At 37.0% G+C, this 20,767-nt stretch overlaps 1 protein-coding gene across 18 annotated transcripts in view; it reads left to right on the plus strand.

Moving 5' to 3' along the window:
• Nucleotides 1–20,767, plus strand: part of RGS7 (regulator of G protein signaling 7) — a 265,193-nt gene that overhangs the window by 188,012 nt on the left and 56,414 nt on the right. For all 18 annotated transcript variants that reach the window (XM_064648708.1, XM_064648720.1, XM_064648709.1 and 15 more), the window contains 4 exons: nucleotides 5,840–5,891; nucleotides 17,878–17,942; nucleotides 19,682–19,758; nucleotides 19,900–19,981. In XM_064648708.1, the coding sequence (XP_064504778.1) occupies nucleotides 5,840–5,891; nucleotides 17,878–17,942; nucleotides 19,682–19,758; nucleotides 19,900–19,981 (276 nt within the window). The remainder of the gene's footprint in view (nucleotides 1–5,839; nucleotides 5,892–17,877; nucleotides 17,943–19,681; nucleotides 19,759–19,899; nucleotides 19,982–20,767) is intronic.

Here is a 20,767-nt window from a genome sequence, read left to right on the forward strand (position 1 = left end):
ATATTCCTCTCCCATCCAAGTAATTGGATTTTAAAAAATTCCATGGAGTGGAACAGCTTCAGAGACAACAACTCTTTTCTTATTACTATCAACGAGGGGTAGCTGAAAGGTGCTTAATGATTTCCCTCCTCTGTAATACAGTTTAATGCGTAGAAATTAATCATGTTTTATAAAAGCTGTGGGAAACACTGATTTTTACAAGTGGCTGTTTCATTAGCTCAGATATTATTATTGATTGATTTTGTGGTAGAGCCAAGGCAGATCTATTTGCTTTATCACAGGATTGCTTATGATGCTTAGCAGCCACTGCATGCCAATTTGTTTATTGTGGAATATGTGCTATATTACAAGATTTTGTTTCATATGGCTTTATTAACAGGAGAATTATGGATTTCCAAGGCTAGGTTTACTTAATGATACTAAGGTATAATGCAAGAGAACCAGTATGCGTTTGTGTGTACAAAATCAGTTTTCTGTCAATGGCAGAAAGATCCTTGTAACAGCCTGTTTTGTTCCGAAGGCTTAAATGTCTCCACAATTACATCTGCAGTGCTAGTTAAGCCTTATTTCTTTAGCTCCTGACTTGTCCTGACTGCTGATTCAAATTACATCTACAATTAAACAAAGTGCCTCAAAAGTGTACTGATAAAAATTGGCAGCATTATTTCTACCTGGGCTGATAAACAGTACTTGACTTTCCCCAAACCGTTCTACCACCCACCTTCCTTCAGCTATAAGTGGGATGTCATGGCAAAATGACAAATGTTCCCTGTTTAATACTCCGTCATGGAGTATTCTTCCTTCTGAGGAAAAGTAAAATTCTTAAGTGTGATAATTCCTTCAGATTTTCTATATTTCACAAAAAAACCCCAACACCCATGGTATTTCATAATCTTCTCTTTGAAAGTGGTGGTGTTGTGGTACAACATGTTATGCCAAATTCATAGCTGTCCTGGATAAAATCTTCACTTATGGACTTCTAGATCATGAAACAAGGTCCACAGATTGTGTAATATTTGTGCCATAGGAATATATGATATTGCAGGGGATGTTCTAATTCTTCTACCGTGTACTTGGCATATGTGATTTGTAACAAATAATTGAACCGAGCTTTGTTTGCGTAGTCCAGCTATAGAGAAGGTAATTTATTATGCAGAGCCTCTCTGCATTGCTGTGGAATTTTTTTTATAGATCAGATGAGAACAGGCAGCTTTCTCTTTTGCACATGCCTCCTATTCTCATTTCTGACCTCATTCCATGAGACCAGGGATCTTCTCATCAAACTGTTCTATCTTCCTAATCTTTCTGTGTTGAGCAAGGCAAATCATTCTCCCCCAGTTCTTCATGGATGACTTCGTCAGCAAATTCTAAGGGATTGTTAAATATCTGGAGTGTGAAATTGTGTGGAGACTTTTGAAACAGAAGTGGAAACAGAATATACATTATAGTCACATGTTATGTGTTTAAACTGTTTGAGGTCTATAACAAAGGACAAAGTAAACTTCAGATTCAGACTAGAACTTTATGTCTGTTGATACCAAACCATTAGGGAAGAAAATGTGGAATATTCTTTCGGAAAAACATCAGTCATGTTAACTACACACATGTTTATTGCTGGTGCTTTTTTCTATACAATCACAGCATCGAAAAAAATCCTTTAATCAGAAACTGATTTTTGTATCCTGCTTTTTTTTCAGTGTCTAGGTTTTTTTAAAGTTTTTTTTTTTTTTTTCTTGATGCTTTGGACTTTTTTTCACTTTAAGTCTTAATCCTGTCCCTTAACCCTATTTCTTGTGCCTGGTTTTAGGAGAATTTTCCTTGTCTCTGCACACATCAATGCCATTTCCTGCTATGAAAGCGAATAATCGATATCTACTCTGAGTACAACTTTATCAGCAGCTGTAGCTGCTTTTGAGCACATATCTTAGGGTGATAACATAAATCTTTACTTGCTGGTAAGAAAGTAATGTAGGACTTTGCCTTGGTCAAAATACATAGCATCTACTGTTAATTTGTCATCTAGTAGGGGTTTAACAGTCTCTTTGAAAAATCCAAGTATTAGTAAATTTTAGCTTTTAAAGATTAAAAATAGATAGTGTGTTACAATTATTCAATCTAGACAGTAGATCTAGAAAGATTATAAAACAGAAAATTTCATCTTTCCCCCTTTTCTGGAAAAGGTAGTTCTTCCCCTTGCTGTAGTCTTCTGAAGCTCCTCTGCCTTATGTGATTTTAGTTTGTTTTAAAAAAAACTGCCCATGTTTCAAAGGTTACTCAAAGGAATATTTTTTCCATTTATAACTTGCCCTTCAGGTATCTTGAGCCCCTTTAAACATCATGCAGATACTTCAACACTTTTGATAACTCTCATCAGTTAAATAGTAGTTGCTATAGGGTTGGAGACAGAGAAGAAAACAATCGGAGCAAGAATTTCGTCATAGTATTTACACATGCATATAAATCACAGTACTGAGGAACTAGGAGTTGTTTTTTAGTTTGGTCAGGCTTTTTTTGGTTTTTCACAAATAAACACAGTTTACCCACATGAAAGCACAATAAATCCTTAAGTATTCTGTGCTGAATTTCATCAGCGTTCTAACCTGAACTGTCTGACCTCATAAAATATTCCCCTTCCTGTTTTTTTTTTGCCCTGTGCTTTGCCCTGTAGTTTTATCTTCATGTCCAAATTAATTTTGGGCATGTTCACAGAGCTGATTGCAGGCAGATTTGAACTTTGTTCCCTCTGGGAGCCAGCTGGCTGGAGGCCAGCTCTGGCCATGTTGCAGTGCCTGAGCTGATGAGCTGTGCTTCTCAGCAAGTCCCATTAAATGCATCTGAGCACCAGGAAGGCAGGGTCATGGCCTGCAGTTCAGAGGAAGCTTGTGCATGCCCAGTTCAGAGCATTAGAAAGGAGAGCTCATGCCTGCACGTCATTCCCTGGGCACAAAGACCTTTATCTGACCACAGTCTCTCCCTCCTTCTGGAGACTCAAACAAAGAAGGCATTTAATAATTTTCTGAACTTATCTGTAGTAGCTGTTATTTGAACCCCTTTCTCATATTGTAATGTTTGCCTTTTACTGGGGTTTCTTTTTGGCTTACCTTATCACACATTATTGAAACCTTTTAATATGGCTTATCATGTGCTTTGCTAATTAAAACTCGTGGTCTGTTTTAACTTTTCTGCTTTTATCTCCCTGGCACAGGGAGGCTTAGACTTGTCCTTGGTAGCATTATTTTATGCTTTTTCCATGATCTCTTTTCCACATTTAGTTCATTGGAAATTGCCAGTGTGGTTACGCTGATCTGTCTCTGCACTTTCTCTCCAGAGATACTCAGACATTTCATACAGTCTCTTTTAAAAACTACCATCTCCCATCCCTCTCTGTTCCTTGATTACTTTCCCAGGAGATCTCCTCTGCCTGTTTTCTGAGCCTGCTGGCCCTCATGCTCCTGTGCTTGTCTTTGCAGAATACCAGTCTCATGCTACAGTCACTTTCACTCCAACTACTGCACACCCGCAAAGTGTTGGTCAGGTATTCTCTAATGGAATAAAATCTATTTTGTCTGTTCCCTCATAAGTTTTGTTCACCTTTGGAAAGGAAAAAGTGTCCTTGGTGCATTTTTACATTTCTCAATGTTGGTCTGAACGGAGTCTTTCTGCTAGAAGCAGGTTCTGACATTAGGGTGCCTCTTTTTATCCTTCAGAAAAGCCTTGGCCATCTCTGCCTCCTTGTGAGCTAAGGTGACAATATTTCACAACACTGAAGATCATGTTCCCTTTCCCATATTGCGTTTAATGCTCACACTGCCTTCACCACTGAAGTGCAAGTTCCAATAGAAGTTAAATATGTTATTTCAACTAAATACTGAAAACAATACGCTGTCTGGGTGTAGCTTTTCATTTATGTATGAAACAACAGTCTTCCTCTAACATCATTAACATGTAGTCATGAATATATAGTGTTTCCTCATAGCCTTATGGGAAATGAATGCTGGAAGCAATTTTATGATTTTCTCTAAATCAGAAGATGGAATTTATTTTTTAATCTCAGCTGGGATGGAGTATATGTAATTTGTCAAAAGAAATCCTAAGTATGCATGAGGAGTTTTAGTATGGATTTTGCAGCAAGTATATCCCCAACTGGAAGAGTTTCAGCTGAGACACTGCCTGAGCGGATATGGTTTCTATGTATTTAGTAACTGTCCCTTCATAGTTTTTTTCAGAAGCTCATCTTGAACCTGTAAGCAAAGGTTAAAGTTACTGTTAGCCAAAAAATTATATAGCTGTGCTTTCCTTCCAGGGGCTCTACCACGATACACTTCATGCCACTAAGGAAGGACTGTTCTCCCTTTCTGAATTTGTAAACTCTGTATTTCAATGATGTGACTTTTTGCTTTATATGGCTCACATTAACATGTGTTAAATTAATTTTATAGCTTCTTGCTTCAAAATTCACTGAGTACTGCAAGTCATTCTTTAGAGGTTCCTCCCCTTTTTCTATTTGAGCTTATACATGCTTCTACTGGCCACTTTGATTTTAGTGGTACTGTGAAGGAGTCATTTATCAGAGAATTACTTATTCTTGCTCCTTACAAAGTACAAAATAATTTGCAAGAAACACATCTCAGCCTTTGAAGTCAGTTCCTTTTTTACCCTTCAGCTGATTGCTGTTGCTTGCTAAATAACACATTCTAAATTGCTTCTATTAAAGTTGATGGGTCAATGTCACAATAGCAAAAGATTTTTCACAATATATATTTAATTTGACAGTTGTGAATGTGCCACACTTCAGCCCTGTTGGTTTCCAGATTAGCATTAGAACAATATTGAGGGAAGTGGCCAGCAGAGGGGTTTCCATTTTTGCAGCTGGGAGCTCTTTGAGAAAAAATAATGAGAAACAGAAAGTAAAGCAGAAATTTTTCCTAAAGAAGCACTTGTGTTTTTAAATACCACTCAAACCGGTCCACACATTTAATGAGTTTAATTCAACGGCTCAAATATTATGAAACTCTCTGTATCTATGTGTTATGTAAGTATACACAGATTAGTCAATCGATCACAGGATATTCCAACTTGGAAGGGACCCACAAGGATCATTGAGTCCAACTTTTAAGTGAATAGCCCATACAGGGATGATGTGTTATGAAAAATGCTGTAATTATTTTCATTTTAACAAAAAATTACCACTTTAAAAATTAAGTTATTTGTTTGAAAAATGCCTATATAGTCTTATACTTTTCATTTGTTGGAAGTGAATTATTTTAACAATGTATTTAGCACAGTTTTTATAAGGATGGTGTTGCAGTAATTGCTGGTAATTCTATTTTCTTTCTCTTAAAAAGAATTTTAAATCATAATTGGTAAACAGTTAGAAAAAATTAGACTGTGGTAACTTTAGTGGCATTTTTAAACAAATAACTCTTAGTAAAGTGTATTGGTTACTAATCTATACTAATGAAAACTCTCCAAAACCAAGAACTGAATGAACCTCAAAGGGTCTTCTGTCTTTACACCTTCTAAAACTGATTCTTCAGGACATGTGAGAGGTGTGTTTCTAGGGAAGATGTAATCTCGCTGCCTAACCTTGTGGGTTTTGTTCCTCTAACTTTGAGAATAAAAAGAATACTTTGTTCTTCTGCTTCAGTGTCATTCTGATACTAGTGTAAAAAACAAGTGTACAATAGTAATTTTCTGGTTTGATGCCTACTTCAAAATTGTCGACAGTGTAGTAGATCTACTGTAAATATAAATTGATTCTGCAAACCAGTATCAATCCAAGGACTGTATAATTCTTGCATTGTCTAACTTGAGTTACCTACTTTTTTTTTGTCTACAGACACCCTATTTTTGGCCATCAAATTGTTGGGAGCCAGAAAACACAGACTATGGTCAGTGTAGAATTCTTTACTATTTCTTTTGGAATTTATGTGTTATATGAATGAACGTGTCGTTGCAGTCTGTCTTGTTTAAACATCCCAATGTTTAAAACATAATTATTTGTGATGTCCTTCTTGTGCAAGAACTGCTGATACTGAAGTGAATGTATTGTTACCTTTTTGAAATTTTATCAGAAGTTTAACAAAGTCAGATTTTGGAGTCGATCTGAGGAAAAAAGTTAAAAAAAACCCTAAACCCAAAACTCATCAAAATTTACCTTACCATTTACATATTCTGTTTGCTCCAGCAAGTATAATTATTTACAGTGACAAAAATCTCAGTGAAGCAGTATACACTTTATTAATGGTTGTGCAATGGTTATTCTCAGATTCAGACCCAAAGTTATGCGTAGTTTGGAACTCTTCTTTCAGATATAGACCATGTAGAAAATTATTATGAAAACTAATATGGTTCTAATATGAACTATATTAGAAAACTAAACCTTGTTTAGTTGCCTGTGTCTTGAGGACTTATTAATAAATTATATACTGTAATTACTGACAGCAAAATGTGAAGATAATAAGTAGTAATGTATTAGAAAAAAATCATTAAAAATTATAACAAAATTAGGTGCTTCTCTACATCAAATAGTGACTTAATTTTTAAAGCAAGTGAATCCTGTTCACTCTAATCCAGACTGTAATTCTAATCTAGGTCATTTATTTAGGTAACTGAGCATGTACATGGTAGTTTATGTTTTCAAACCTCAAACTTTGAAAATCTCTTTTTACAGTTTTTCAGAAATTTAGATGAGTGTTCACTTGTAACATGGATTCTTTCTCAGCCTTTGGGAGCTGAGGACCTCAGGGATGGATGGTTACAACAGAAGTTTCCTTACTTTTTGGAGCAGACACAGTTTCATTTCAAATAAATTGCTAAATAAAACAATTTCAAGCTGAGACTCTCAGCAGAGCCGAGTGCCTTCAAGCTAGAGTTTGAAAATGTGACAGTTTTCTCATCCTGTAGAAGTAGAAAAATGTTATTTTTTTAAAAAAAATACTGATATTTGAAGATGTCCAGTAGATAGTTGTTGAAAGCTACCAAGGAGGAGTAATTCATACCATACCTGGGTACTTAGCCACTCCATATGAGTCACTGAAGAAGAAATGCTTGGTTTACTGAATAGAATCTCCTGATACGGTAAAGATCAGCAAGTAATTTACTATGGTTTTAAGAATCATTGAGTTGTTCAGCAGTAATGTGTATCACACTACCAGGGGGATTTTAATAAATAGTTATATGCTTAACAGGTTTGAGATCAGGATGAGAAAGTTTCTATTAAAATCCTTTAGTCTAAAGTATGAGACATTTTCTAGTGACAGCTGATCAGTGGATTGGTAAATGAATTATGTGCCTTAGTCAGTGAATAGAAATCTTGTATAATCTGTTCAGTTTTGGCATACCAGCAATACAGAATTAAACTTGGAATCAGTTTCTTCATCATGCGGGGAGGTGCCTTTGTTGAACAATAAATTTACTCATTTGAGAACTTTTGAGATTAAAATACGTTCCAGTTGATGAATTTAAGAGCTTCTGTTGCAGAGGGGAGAAGGGGAAGGGAAATTCCCAACCCTGCCATCTCATTGCTCCAAGTCATGAGCTAAAAGTGCAATCCTCTAAGAAACACACTGCAACTTCCCCACCCACAGGGCCTGAGCATTGCACTAGAGCTACCTAAGGTGGCTGTGTGTCACCAAATGCTGGATAATGCTAGAGCATTTGTAGGAAAACAAACTTTTCAATAGTGTTTTTATTAGGTTAGCTTCTTCCCCGTCCCAGAAATTATCATTTGCTTTGTAAACAATAGTGATCATAGGATTACAGGATAATCAGACAATATTTAAGAAACCAAAATAAAGTAGGTTTGAAACAAATTGAGAATATTAAAGGATAAATTTCACCTCAAATACGCCTCAAAGATGTTCTGTAGATTTTCACAGTAATTGCTACTTCCTAGAAAATATAGTAAATAGAATTTATGTTATTACAGATATGCAAATGCATGTCATACTTATGATTACAGTGCTGTGCAGTGCTCCCAATTTCATGGACTTGTCCTGAACAACCTTGAAACTGCACCCTATAAAGCTAATGAGTGTGGCAGGCATTAGAATTCTCTCAATAACAGCAAAAAGTAGACTTTCTCTGTAATTTTCCTTTATCAATGTTTTTAACAAAGCAAACCACTTTCTTTGGCATTAACCTAATTTTAAAAGCCTTTCTAAACACACTAGAATTTTATTTTAATTTAAAAATTAATCCCAACGATTCATCATTACTCGCTCGTAGCTGAGCTACTGTCCAGAACATAGCATACTGCCAAGAAAATAATTTATCTTAAACAAGAAATTAAATGAAATTGAGATACTGTGTGTTAGTTTGCTATCAGAGCTAACTAAGAAACAAATAATCTTTATATCTTTGTATAATTCGTTAATATTTTCTCTAAAATATAATTTGTTGTGTGTGAGCTTTTAATATCAAATATTTTTCTTAAAAGAAATATTTATCTGAAGAAAATATTAATAAAAAAGACATGAAAACAGAATCTTCCAAAATGTCAAAAAACTGCAGATCCATTCTCATAATAAAGCTGTAGTGCAATGCTATGTCTTCATGGCAAAAAAGAGGGCTTGGATTAATTTACTTTATGTCAAAATAGAATCAAGTAGCCTTTTCATTGTAACTTTCAAAGTATTGAGTGTGATCATTCGGAGGTTACTAAAAACTTCTAATTTTCATAAAGTGCTGAAAAACCTCTCTCCTTTTCCTTGAAAATCACGCTTGAAGGGTTGTGGAGAGATGCCTCAAATTTCAAATAATTTTTGCAAAGGCAGGTTCTTAGGTTCCATCTGTTGAAGATACCCACTTTCTTACCATATGTCTTGTAGTCCACCCAGGTAGGACATGTTGTTCTGTGTAGAATCCCATTGGCTTCAGTTGGATTTTATTAGTGAAAATAAGTAATAACAATAATAATAATAACAATTATTATTAAGGTGAGTGTAGTTCAAATCACTTTGTTTTTCCTGTAAGTCTTATTGCTGAATTATGATTTGGTTTTGTGACAAATAGAATTGGATCTCAATTCAGAAAAACTGGCTTTTGAAATGAGCACAGCTAATGGCTGAGCATGTGGCCTTCCCATAATTATGTTCTCTTTTCTTACAGATGTAATTTTATAACTGACAGATTATTTTTTTCTCACATATTATAACCAGGTCATGTAATTAAGAATTAATTAAATAATTAATAATTATTCCACGTGCCTTTAGCCTCAGTTCTCGTGGGACCTGTCAGGTTCTCTGGAGGTTTAGTGACTCAAAGTTTTTGCAAATTTGCAGATTTAAGTCCCTTACTATTCTCTTGTTTTTGAATAAGTAAAAAATATGAAAGGTTAGGGAGAATCTGCACTCACAATTATTTTGTTTTTTTCTTTTTGTTCCTTAAGCTCAAGCCTAAGGAAACAATTTAACAGAATTGTGACAATGTGAGACACTTATAAGAATTTCAGATAAATAAGATATGAAGAATAAGTAATTTTTACTCATTTACTCTAGTGAACTTTTGTTGATGATTAGACTCAAAAGTATCTGTGACATACAGACCTTTTCTTACAGTTAACTGCATATTAAAAAAAATAGAAGTATGTTCAAAGGAGAGAAAGAATTAAATTTAGAAAGTTCCACAGTCACAGTCATAAGAAGGTTTGGACTCATACTGGAAGACAAAAGTCCACTGCATCTATATATTTGCAACAGGATGTTGTTTGTCTTGTAATTTTACTGGTGTGCATTTCTCCCATGAGTTAAAAATGGAGGAGTACTGCAGCATCTTGGTAAGTTATGGAGAACACAGTAAATAACTGATAATGCAACATGATTTTAAAATCATATGACCACATGATCTTTAAATGATACTAAATGAGACTATTTTTCTATATATTCAATGCAAATTCTTAAATTTTGCTGCTCTGAAGAAAGGCAAGTTTTGAAAATGTAACATATTTTCAGTAGCCTTCCTGGTAAAGTCATGTAATATAAAGGCACTCTCCTAGAGAATTAGAGCAATAACGGAGGTGAGATGGGGTAAGTCTTGTTTAATTGCTCCCTTTAAAAATGTAAGATACCTGTCTGGATAAGTCCTGCAGTTCTTTAGGCAGTCATGACTTTGTTTTCCAGCCTGGGCTACAGTAAGATAAGGAAACCATTTACTTTAGCTGTGTCAAAGCTATTGTCTCATTTTTATGAAAGCACAATTCTTTCCTTATTAAAGTTACTTGATAATCAGCTAACAAGTCAGTCTGAACAAAACTTCCTTCTTAATGATACCTTCTTATCACTTAAGAGTAATCTGACAGAGACCTCTTTGTGTTCAGCCTCTGCTGCTCTGTTCAAAACGTGAGCCATCACACCTGGCTCATGTCCCTCCTCTCTCCCAGACTTGCAGTCATGCTGAAAAGTACCTAATGCGTAAAACGTAACTGCAATCACATATCATGTTTTTCACATATGGAAAATTTTCATATAATTATATATGCCTAGCTTCAAATCCCTCTATGGAAATTTGATAAGTCCAGGAATTTTCTCTCTCTTTTTTGTCTTGTACCCTATACCATGGAGTAACTGTCTGGAAGGAGAACTATACAGAGAATGCATTACATATTTTCTTTGCCCAAATGCTTGGGGAGGATTTCCTTGGCAACAGCTTATTAGTAAGCAATTTGTATTTAAAAAATATGGAGTTCTATTGCTTACCTGAACTCTTCTAGAACACTGCATGTGCTCAGCATCTCTGTAAATTAACCCATAACTGTGAGCCAATAGCTTGGGGCAAAACTGGTAACAGAGTAGCACTTTTTGATGTAATTGTGATTTATAGAAATAAAAATTTATTTGTTAAAATTTATACCATGAGAATAAGGAGGAATTTAAGAAGATAATGTCAGTTAGTTGTTGCTAAGACTAGGTTATGATCCCTTATGTGAGTGACTTTGCTTTGAGATCTGGGCATATCTGAATCAAATGAGCTTTAGGAAAGGTACTTGTATTGGCAGAAAGATGGAAGAGGTCACCTACAGTACTTTTTCCCCACTCTGAATTTGTATACCATTATATTTCTCCACAGAGATACATAATTCACTCATTAGGAGTTATTTCTGTCATACAAATGACAAAATGAAAGCCTCACTTCAACAAGCATGTCCTGAATTTTGTTCTGATTCTTGTTAATTCTGACGTTGACAAACCACTGCAGTGAGGGCTCTGTAACCAGGAGACATCCTGAAAATGCTTTCCTGTCATCTCACCACTTCAGTTTTGTGCTTACCTGAATTTTTCTTTCCATGAATGTATAACTTATTCCTATAATATGTGGAGCATGGAAAATACTTTTGACCAATGCATTCGTATACACACATGTGAAAAGGTAACTGACCCAAGTATATGTTTGTGCAGCATTATTTTAAAAGCACTGATAATCTGCATCTAGGTCCCCTATAAATAGAAATAAAATTTCTTATCAGAATTCTGAGATTCATAAACATAACTCAGAATTTTCAGAATTGCTTTCAAATTACCATGCTGAGTAAACTAAATAGGTATCATAACATATCCTGAGTTGGAAGGGAATCACAGAAATCATTGAAGTCCAGCTCCTGGCCCTGCACAGGACCACTCCAAGAATCACACCATCTCCCTGAGAGCGTTGTCCAAAGGCTGCTTGAATTAACTCTGTCAGGCTTGGTGCTGTGACCACTTCCCTGTGGAGCTTGTTCCAGTGCCCAACCACCCTCTTGTGAAGAATCTGTTCCTGATGTCCAATCTAAACTTCCTGTGACACAACTTAAGGCCGTTCCCTTGGGTCCTGCCACTGATCACCAGAGAGAGGAGATCAGTGCCTGCCCCTCTGCTTCTCATCATGAGGAAGTTGTGGACCACGATGACATCCCCCTTCAGCCTCCTCTTCTCTGGGCTGAACATCCAAGTGACCTCAGCACTTCCTCATGTGGTTTCCCCTCATCCCATCACCATGAGTGGCCCAGATTAGAAGGGTATGGAGGTAGCAATGTTGGTGCCCTGCCATATTCTACTTCACGTGCTTTTTCCAGCCCCAGTGTTCCTGAAGCTGTAGGCTTTCTGACTCTCCAAAACTGTAACGCTAATGGCAAATTGAAAGCATTATGATAATATCAATAAGCATTAAATAATGCAATGGATGCAAGCTTAAATTACATTTGACAACTTGATATTCTTTATCTGATCCTAGAGTTCATCTAGCTTGGGTGACTTTTCTTCCATATCTGTTTTTGGCACCCTGAAGGATTTTCCCAGGCCATTGTCATCTGGGAACTTTTGTGTGGTGAAGATGAATTTGCCTTTTTCTAATTCTTAAGCTCTTCTATAGTTTGAAATTGGGTTTCTTTCTTGCCCTTGGTTTATGTAAGCAAGCTTATGTAAATCTATAATCAAATTGCTTTCCTTAAGTGTTATAGAGTATGGTCAAAGAGTAAAAAGTAGAGAAGGGAAGAGTGTTTCAGAAGTTATGGTTTTGACCATTTGGCAATTTAGGGCACAAAAGCACCATGATCTTCCTTCTAACTTAAAGTTATTAGTATTTAGTTAAGATTGTAGGTCTTCTATAGATACATGACGCTGATTGGTGACTCATTTATCCACCCCAGAATTGTCATAGTTTTTTTAAGACTAAGTGAAACTCACTAGCTGTTGCAAAGAGAAAAACTTTTTTTTGCTATCGAGTAAAAGCAGATGTGACCTAAAGATGGCATAAATAGCCCTAGAAATCTCAATGTTTAAATAAGATAGTTAATTTCATGCTTTGCATCCTGCAGTCATGTTTTGTACTGATTGTCCCATAATTCTCCATCTGATGCAGGGACTTGCATGTAAAGGGAGAACTGTCTGACGACAGGGCACTTTGAAACCCTTAGACCTCGCAGTGCTTTCCTATTTTCTTTGCTCTTTAGATACGGGCTAGGGTTATACACACTGACTCTGAAATCAGAATTTTGACTCACAGAGAGTATATAAATGTACCCTGGCCTCAGTGGAGACAATGAGTGTTCACTGAAAGCACGCCCACCATCTGGCGCGAATCAAGCTGTAACACCACTGGCACTGGGACAATTATGTAAGGAGTTTAAGTTTGTGTACGTGGTGGTGGATGTGTAGGTGGAATAATCTGTGGTCTTCAGAGGCCCAGTTGTACTTCCATTGAATTTAGCTGTGGCTTTTTTCTGCTGCAGTGAGAGGGAAGGTTTAGCCCATTTAGCAACAAGATAAAACTCCCCAGTGTAAGCCTTGGGTGAAAGTTCTGGGATGTGTAAAATAATATGTACTCAGTCCAGTTTCTGGAGTCTAGAATGAAGCCTGTCATAATCTCTAGGATCTTACTGAAAGAAAAAACCTAGAGTACCTGGGGTACTGTGTCCAGTTCTGGGCCCCTCAGTTCAAGAAGGATATTGAGGTGCTGGAGCAGGTCCAGAGAAGAACAAGGGTGGTGAAGGAACTCAACCACAAGTCCTATGAGGAGCAGCTGAAGGAGCTGGGCTTGTTTAGTCTGGAGAAGAGGGGGCTCAGGGTAGACCTCATCACTCTCTACAACTCCCTGAAAGGAGGTTGTAGCTGGCTGGGTGTCGCTCTCTTCTCCCAGGCAACCAGCAGTAGGACAAGAGGGCATGGTCTCAAGCTGTGCCAGGGGAGGTTTAGGTTGAATATTAGGAAAAAATTTTTTACAAAGAGAGTAATCAGACATTGGAATGGGCTGCCCAGGGAAGTGGTGGATTCACAGGTTTTTAAGATGAGACTGGATGTGGCACTTAGTGCCATGGTCTAGCAACCATGGCAGTGTTGGATCAAGGGTTGGATTTGATGATCTCAGAAGTCTTTTCCAACCCAGTTGATTCTATGATTCTATAATTCTTAAGAGCTTTCAAGTGCAAGTGAACAGTCAAAAACCAAAAACAAAGGTGGCTAACCATGAAAATTGGTTGGTTTTAGGGTTTAACTGTTAAAAACTTGCAGGAGGGAAAACACAGACAACTCTCACTAAAACGCTTTGTAGTCTCACTTGAAACTCTCATGTTGCCCACGTTTTGTGAATGCCTGAGCAGAATTTTCAAGATCGAGTAGTCTGTATTTACTGCACAGCTACCGAAGTGTGTTTTAGTACTGGTTTGTTGTTCAAATACCCATTTCTAAACATCACTGACCATCGTTCATTATGAAATATAACATATTAGTATGAACTTTAAAATTATTGGCAAATCTGTTTTCTCTTGGTAATCAGTCACTTCTAAAGCGCAAGCTATAGCATCTAATATATAATTCACTTCAGTAGAGGCAATTATGTTGATTGCAAAATCCATCAGAATACACTGGCTCTAAAAATAAGAGTGTATATGGTAGTCCATATTTAGCAAATTGAGGTTATTAATTCAGACCCCATTCCTTGCATATCATTCATCCCCATGGTAAGCATTTTTCAGCACCCTTGTCAGGGAGCAAAAAGAGCAGGAAGCTCTGCAAGGAAAGGTAAGCAAGAACTGAGGTTGGCAACAGTGTAGGCAAGTGCAAGGTCCTCACCAACAAAGTCTTAACTGACCAGAAAGGTCCAAGGTCAGGCTGGGAAGCTAGGGCAAATTACAGGGCTGGTAAGTTACAGGTCTGGTTAGAGATATAGCTCGAGCCTGTGCCAGGGGAGGTATCTGGGCTTATGCACAGTTCCTAGGCACAGAACACTCCAGTGGAGTCCCTGGATGGGCTGCTTAGGGCAATTACAGCTCATTGGTATATATAGTATACTGGTCCCTGACCAGGACCTTAGAGGGGTAGATAAATAGAGAACTATATACAAAAAAAAAGGAGCTTTGAGTTGGAGACCCTTCCTGCATATCGTACTTCTGTATGAAGCTGTAAAACCACTGTCAACACGTGGCATTAGAAAAGCAGACACTGTTGTTCGCTGAATTTCTGGGGACTCCTAACTCTGCTTTGAGAGAGAAACTGACTGACATCCTCAAAGTCAGGCTGCTGGACAAGCACAGTTACTTCACACATGATTTGGTGCAGAAAAGGGGTGGTACTTGTGAAAGATGGGAGTAGCCATATTTCAAATCTCATTGCCCTAAAAGTAGAAGAACAAAACCTCAGTACTCTGTATCTTCAAATGGTCTGGCTGAAAATGAGGATGATTTTCACATTTTTCTTGCTTTCCAACATGCTAGTGAATTTTTTACAGATAAGCCAAAGAATATGACAATGAGAGTGTAAACTGGTGAACTCAAATTCCTGAGATGCTGCCAGCCTCTCATGTCGCTAAAATTAGCTACTACATAAAGCCTCAAACATGCACTTTTACAAGGATGTAATTGTTGGCACATAACAATGGCAATAAATTGAGGCAGAGTAGGAATGTCCTTCAGCACTATTTTCCTCTACGCTAGTGGATATGTCATACTTCCCACTACACTAAATCTTCCTTGGGCATATTCTGCCTTATCCACGCTGGCACATAGAAACATTTCTGAGATAAAGAATCCAAGGCACAGGTGTTATAACCTTTAGGCTCCTGAAGGGGAGGGGATTTGAATATTTCAGATAAATAAAAGGTCTGAGGGATGAACATGATTTTTTGAGTCTTGGCTAAGTTACACACATAATGAAAACCAAACATTATTATATGGACTATTTGCTATGGATTGAGAGTGAAGACGGTCATTAAAAGAACACTGCAGAGAAAATACTGTGGTAGAGTTACACAGTGAAGGGAAGAGATTTCTTAGACACCATATCAAATTAATAGTGTGGCAAGCTAATTCATTTCTCCTGCTCGTGGTGACCTAGTGGTTGTTTCGCCAGTGTTGAAATATGTTGTCTGAAGATGCTTTTCTGTCAGCCACTTCTGCAGCAACGATTTTTGTTGATGGTAGCAGGAAATGCTAATCCCAAAATTTGCCTGCAGTGGGACTCAAGAAAGTGCTAAGCTAACTAAAAGTACCTGTACTGGGACTGTGAGAATGTGGTTTGCAGGGGCTTAATCAAGTGTAGGAGCAGGGAGCTTGTTTTATTTCTGCTTAGGTGGTATTAAACTGGTTGGATGAGACAAAATTTGACCCCTGGATTTCTCAGAATTGCCTACACATTTATATTAAGTATTTATTTTATTGCTAATATTTTTAATGTGTTTAGGGTTTTTTTTTCTTGTTCAATGAAATAAGCAATTTTGAAGGAAGAGGGCAAAATGGTTCACTGTAAAAGCAGCTAAATGACAAAGATCATCCCTCTCCTCAAGAGTCTCTCACCACTGTACGGATTGTGAATGCCACCTAGGTACAAAAGGTCCAAAATTCATCCCCTCATCTTTTTATGACATTTCAGCATGCATGCTAATGCATTAATGTAACTGTATAGTAATATTAAGATGCATGGAAACCAAGGTTATAGAAACTATCTGTCTACTATACTTGGTGTGTGACATGGATGTGTATCTGTCTGTAGATTTTGCAAACACAGAAACTGCTTTGGAAGCAGAGGGCATATGGGAGTGCAAGGAATAGAGAAGGAGACCATGGCTTCTTGTGAGAGTGGAAAGTGAAATATTATGAAAGAAAACAGACCAGATAACATACACAAAAAGAGGAGGGGGAAAAAAAGACAAAAATTGCATTAAAATATAACTTTGTTTTACATCAAGTAACCCCTGTAAGCTCTTAGAAGTGCTTGTAATCAATTCAGCTAAAAGAACATTCAGTGGGTTTGCATGCATTTGCAGATGGCTTGTCAGAAATAAATATTTCTGTGGAATTGTAAATTATAATTGGTTTGACTATCTTAATAATCAAAGCTATATCTAAAATAAGCATTTCCTTCTTCCTAGTGATTGTGAGTTAGGTTCCTATGGGAAGTTATTTCTCTTTATTCCTGCAGTGGACAAGCTGGCAGTCAGGAAGCAGGAATGTTCCTAACCATAACCAGCAAATATGGGTTCTTTTTGCTAAGTTAGAGACAACAGATGTGTTAAGGTTTTCTTACCTACACTGATAAAAGATTCCTCCATCTCACATATGAGAAGGTGCTGTGAAGTAATGTAGTGGGTAAATGTTGCGCAATAAGGAGTTGTGCAGCACTCACTGTCTTACTGGTGGGTGAAGCTGTAAAATATTCAGAGTTGTTGTGAAGTATTTGTTGCTAAATAAAGTCTATTGGAAATGTACTTCAACATTTTATTAGCAAAGAGTCTGCTCTGTCTGAATCAAGTGGAGGCAGAACAGGTCTGCTGAAGGATTTTTGGATTTAGAAAATAAATGAAAGAATATTTTTTCTCATATCTAATAGATGATATTTTTTTCATTTTTTGGTCTCATTATTTTCTATTTTAAATATTGATTATAGCAGACTAATCTGTATAAGACATGAATTTTTTCTGGAATTATTTTTTAGCTAAAATCTTCTTAGGCTGAAAGTTTGCTATTACTAAATATAGAATAAAAATAAATAAAACCATGTATTCGTGTTCTTAAAAACTTGTTTGACTAATACAGCAGCAGCTCCTGCTAAAACTCTTACGCATTATGATTTATAGATACACGGTTTGTAAAATGTTTTTGCTATTTTTCTTTTATGTGCTAGTTCCCTGGCCATTAAAAAAAACTGACCTCGAGTATCTCATGCATTTTGCATATGATGTCTGTTGCATAAAGCAGATTTTATTATTATTTCATGAACCTTTGTATCTGATCCATCATTTCAGTTATAATACTGGTAGCATTGATCCCATATTTAAAGCTTTTTCAAGTAGAGGGAGAAATCAAAACAAAAAAAAAAATCTAGCAGTAAAACAGAGATGAAGCCTTTCGATTTCTGATCTTCTGTGTTTGTGAAATAGTAGCAAATTCTGTGTTATTTTATTCTATTCCAGCTGTTTACCTCTGCAAGCGGACAATGCAAAACAAAGCAAGGCTAGAGCTAGCAGACTATGAAGCTGTAAGTACTTGGCAAAAAGTAGATTTCTCTGCTGGGCCTAATGAGCTTGTGAAATAATGTTAAGCATGAGAACTACAGGCACTGAGTGTGTAAATCTATTAGTTATCCACATTTTCTGGCATATGGGTCTAACAGTGCTTAGTGTGGTGTTTGAGAGACTGTAGTGAAGGCTAAGTGCGCAAAAACTGAGATTTCAGTTCATCTCTAATATTGCTCTGGTCAGATCACCACGCCAGGATCACAAATAACTGTTCACAAATCCCAGATACACCATGAGTGTTTGAAAACAATTGTTCTCTACACCATTTAAGTTTGAATGAAGGATCTCTGACAACATTTCCAAAAGCACTTGATAGAGACTGAAATATAAATCTCATTCTATAAAGTGATGCTGGCACTTGAGCCTTTTCCCATCAGCTAGATGAGAGACAAAGAGGGTCAGACTAGAGGCACTTCCCACTCACTGACAGTTGTGCTGTGCCTCAGGCAAAGTAAGATAATTGGGGCCAGGAAGAGCCTAAAAAAGAGTGAGTTTGATTAGCTGATGAGGATGGCATTTGATAAGGAGAGAGATGTCTTGAATTCCATCTCTATCGTCCAAAAAGTTCCTGAATTTTTTATGAGGATGTCTACATAAAATTCACAAACATCCCCTGGCTCTGCACTGAAAGCTGTCCAGCTGTGCTGCTGTGACCCAATAGCAGGATGGTCAGCCAGGCCTCTCAACATACCACATACTCCAGCTCCAGCACCATGCTGATGCCCTTAATTGCTTCTTCTGGCACAAACTTGTTCTTCAGTGTACTGCACTGTAGGGTATGCATAATTTTATGCTCTCATGCCTTAGAAAATTCCCCTTCAGTATATAATCCATGAGAGACTTTAGTGGTATTGACAAGATCAAGAAAGTCTCCTCTTCGCTCTCTGCAGTTTTATTTTCAGTAAGAATGGCATAGAGATGCATTTGCAATGCACAGAACTACTGTAAAGGCAACACATTTTTTTGTTAGGAAGTTTATGGTCAATTTTAATTTAGTCTCAGTAAAAGCAGTGCATTAAGGTAACTGGGGTCTTTTTGGTGGAAGAGAAGAACCTCAGCCTCCATGTTACAGACTGAATACTGTTGCCATTTCAGCTGGGGAAAGATTGGGAAAGCTCTGTTACAGACAGTGAAAATGTTCCAACATCAGTGGAGGAAAGAATTTTGTTAAGATTACAGTAATGAAGAAATGTAGTCTGCATCCTTTTAAATGAGGATCGCTGTGGGGGTTTGGAAGATTCCTATACTACCAAAAATGGCAGCCAAAATTGGTCAAGGGAAACCACTTGTATAGATGACTGATGGCAATTGTTCTGTGGATCATCCAGTATGGAAATTACAGCTGTTCTCTTTTAGTATTAGGTACTTTCAAAACAAGAATATTTCTTTGCATTATTTCAAAATTGCTCAGCCAGCACCCGTTCTATAAAAATGCTTCAGAAATCCCATGTTTTGCTGGAAGTTGCATCCACCCTTTTTATCAGAGTTTCAAAACTGAAACAGTCAAGGCATTCAAAAGTATTCCATCTCATTTGGGGTCAAGCAAAAACTTTATATCAGATAAGTAAAGTACATTCACACTGAGACAAACATCATGACATGTATTACATCTTGGTGGGGAGGAAGAGAGAAAGATAAGTCAGAAGCTAAGAGCAAATAACTTGCAACCTAACCCACTAAAATTGTGATATATTTTCAGGAGAGTTTGGCCAGGCTACAGCGAGCATTTGCTCGGAAATGGGAGTTTATTTTTATGCAAGCTGAAGCACAAGCAAAGTAAGTTCCTTTGGAGATGAGGGGTTTTCGTTTTGCATGCTTTTTGAAGGGAGAAGGGAGGGAAAAGTGATGGGATGCTTCTTGCATTTAAAATTGCTGTCATCAACACTGTTTCTTTTAAATATCCTATAACATTGACAGGGTTGACAAAAAGAGAGACAAGATAGAGAGGAAGATTCTTGACAGCCAGGAGCGAGCATTCTGGGATGTGCACCGTCCGGTGGTGAGTGCTGGTGGGGCTGCTGGGGCTGTGAGCAGGGCCACTGATGAAGGTCAGCCTCTGTGAAGCATTGAGGTAGCCTGGGAACAAGTAAGAAAGCAGTGGGGCCAAGGGTTGGGACTTGCCTCCGTGTTTTCAGGATCTAAAATTTGTATGATTCTGCTATTGTAGACTGCAGATGTGTGTGCATCCAATTTGGGTTTTTTAGTGAATGGATTTGTTGTGTCTGATTTCTTGAATCAGAAGGTACTCATCTTTGATTATTATCATCTCAAAGGTTTCCCAAGGTATGAGTCACACAACCAAAATTATCAGCATAACTAAAAATAACTTTAAATAAATCTGACTCTTTTTCTTTATTCTGCTTTTTTGCTTGCTAAGCCTTTCAACTTCACTCTGGTCATGTTTCCAAGCTATTTTTTATGCACATAAAGGTTAGATATTGTTGACTTTGAGCTGTGGGAGTCGCACATTGTCTAAACAAGATTTATCTGAGTTCTTTTTCAAAGTCTATCTGAAACAAAATTTAAAAAAGAAAGGTTCTTATATAGTCAACTACCTTTAAGAACTAAAACTTCAAGAAAAAATGTCAATTGTCACAATCATTCCAAATAAACTGTAAGAACCCATTAATAATATTTTTTTTCCTTTACTACAGAATAATATCTATTTCTCTTACATAGAGTTAAACTTCCATTTTCTTTGTACAGGGTTTGGTATCACTACCAATGAAATCAAATATAGACTATCTTCCACTTTGGCACTGGGAAAAGCTACCTTTACTGGGGG

This window comes from Pseudopipra pipra, chromosome 3 (genome assembly GCF_036250125.1).
Source record: "Pseudopipra pipra isolate bDixPip1 chromosome 3, bDixPip1.hap1, whole genome shotgun sequence".
Taxonomy (NCBI): Eukaryota; Metazoa; Chordata; class Aves; order Passeriformes; family Pipridae; genus Pseudopipra; species Pseudopipra pipra.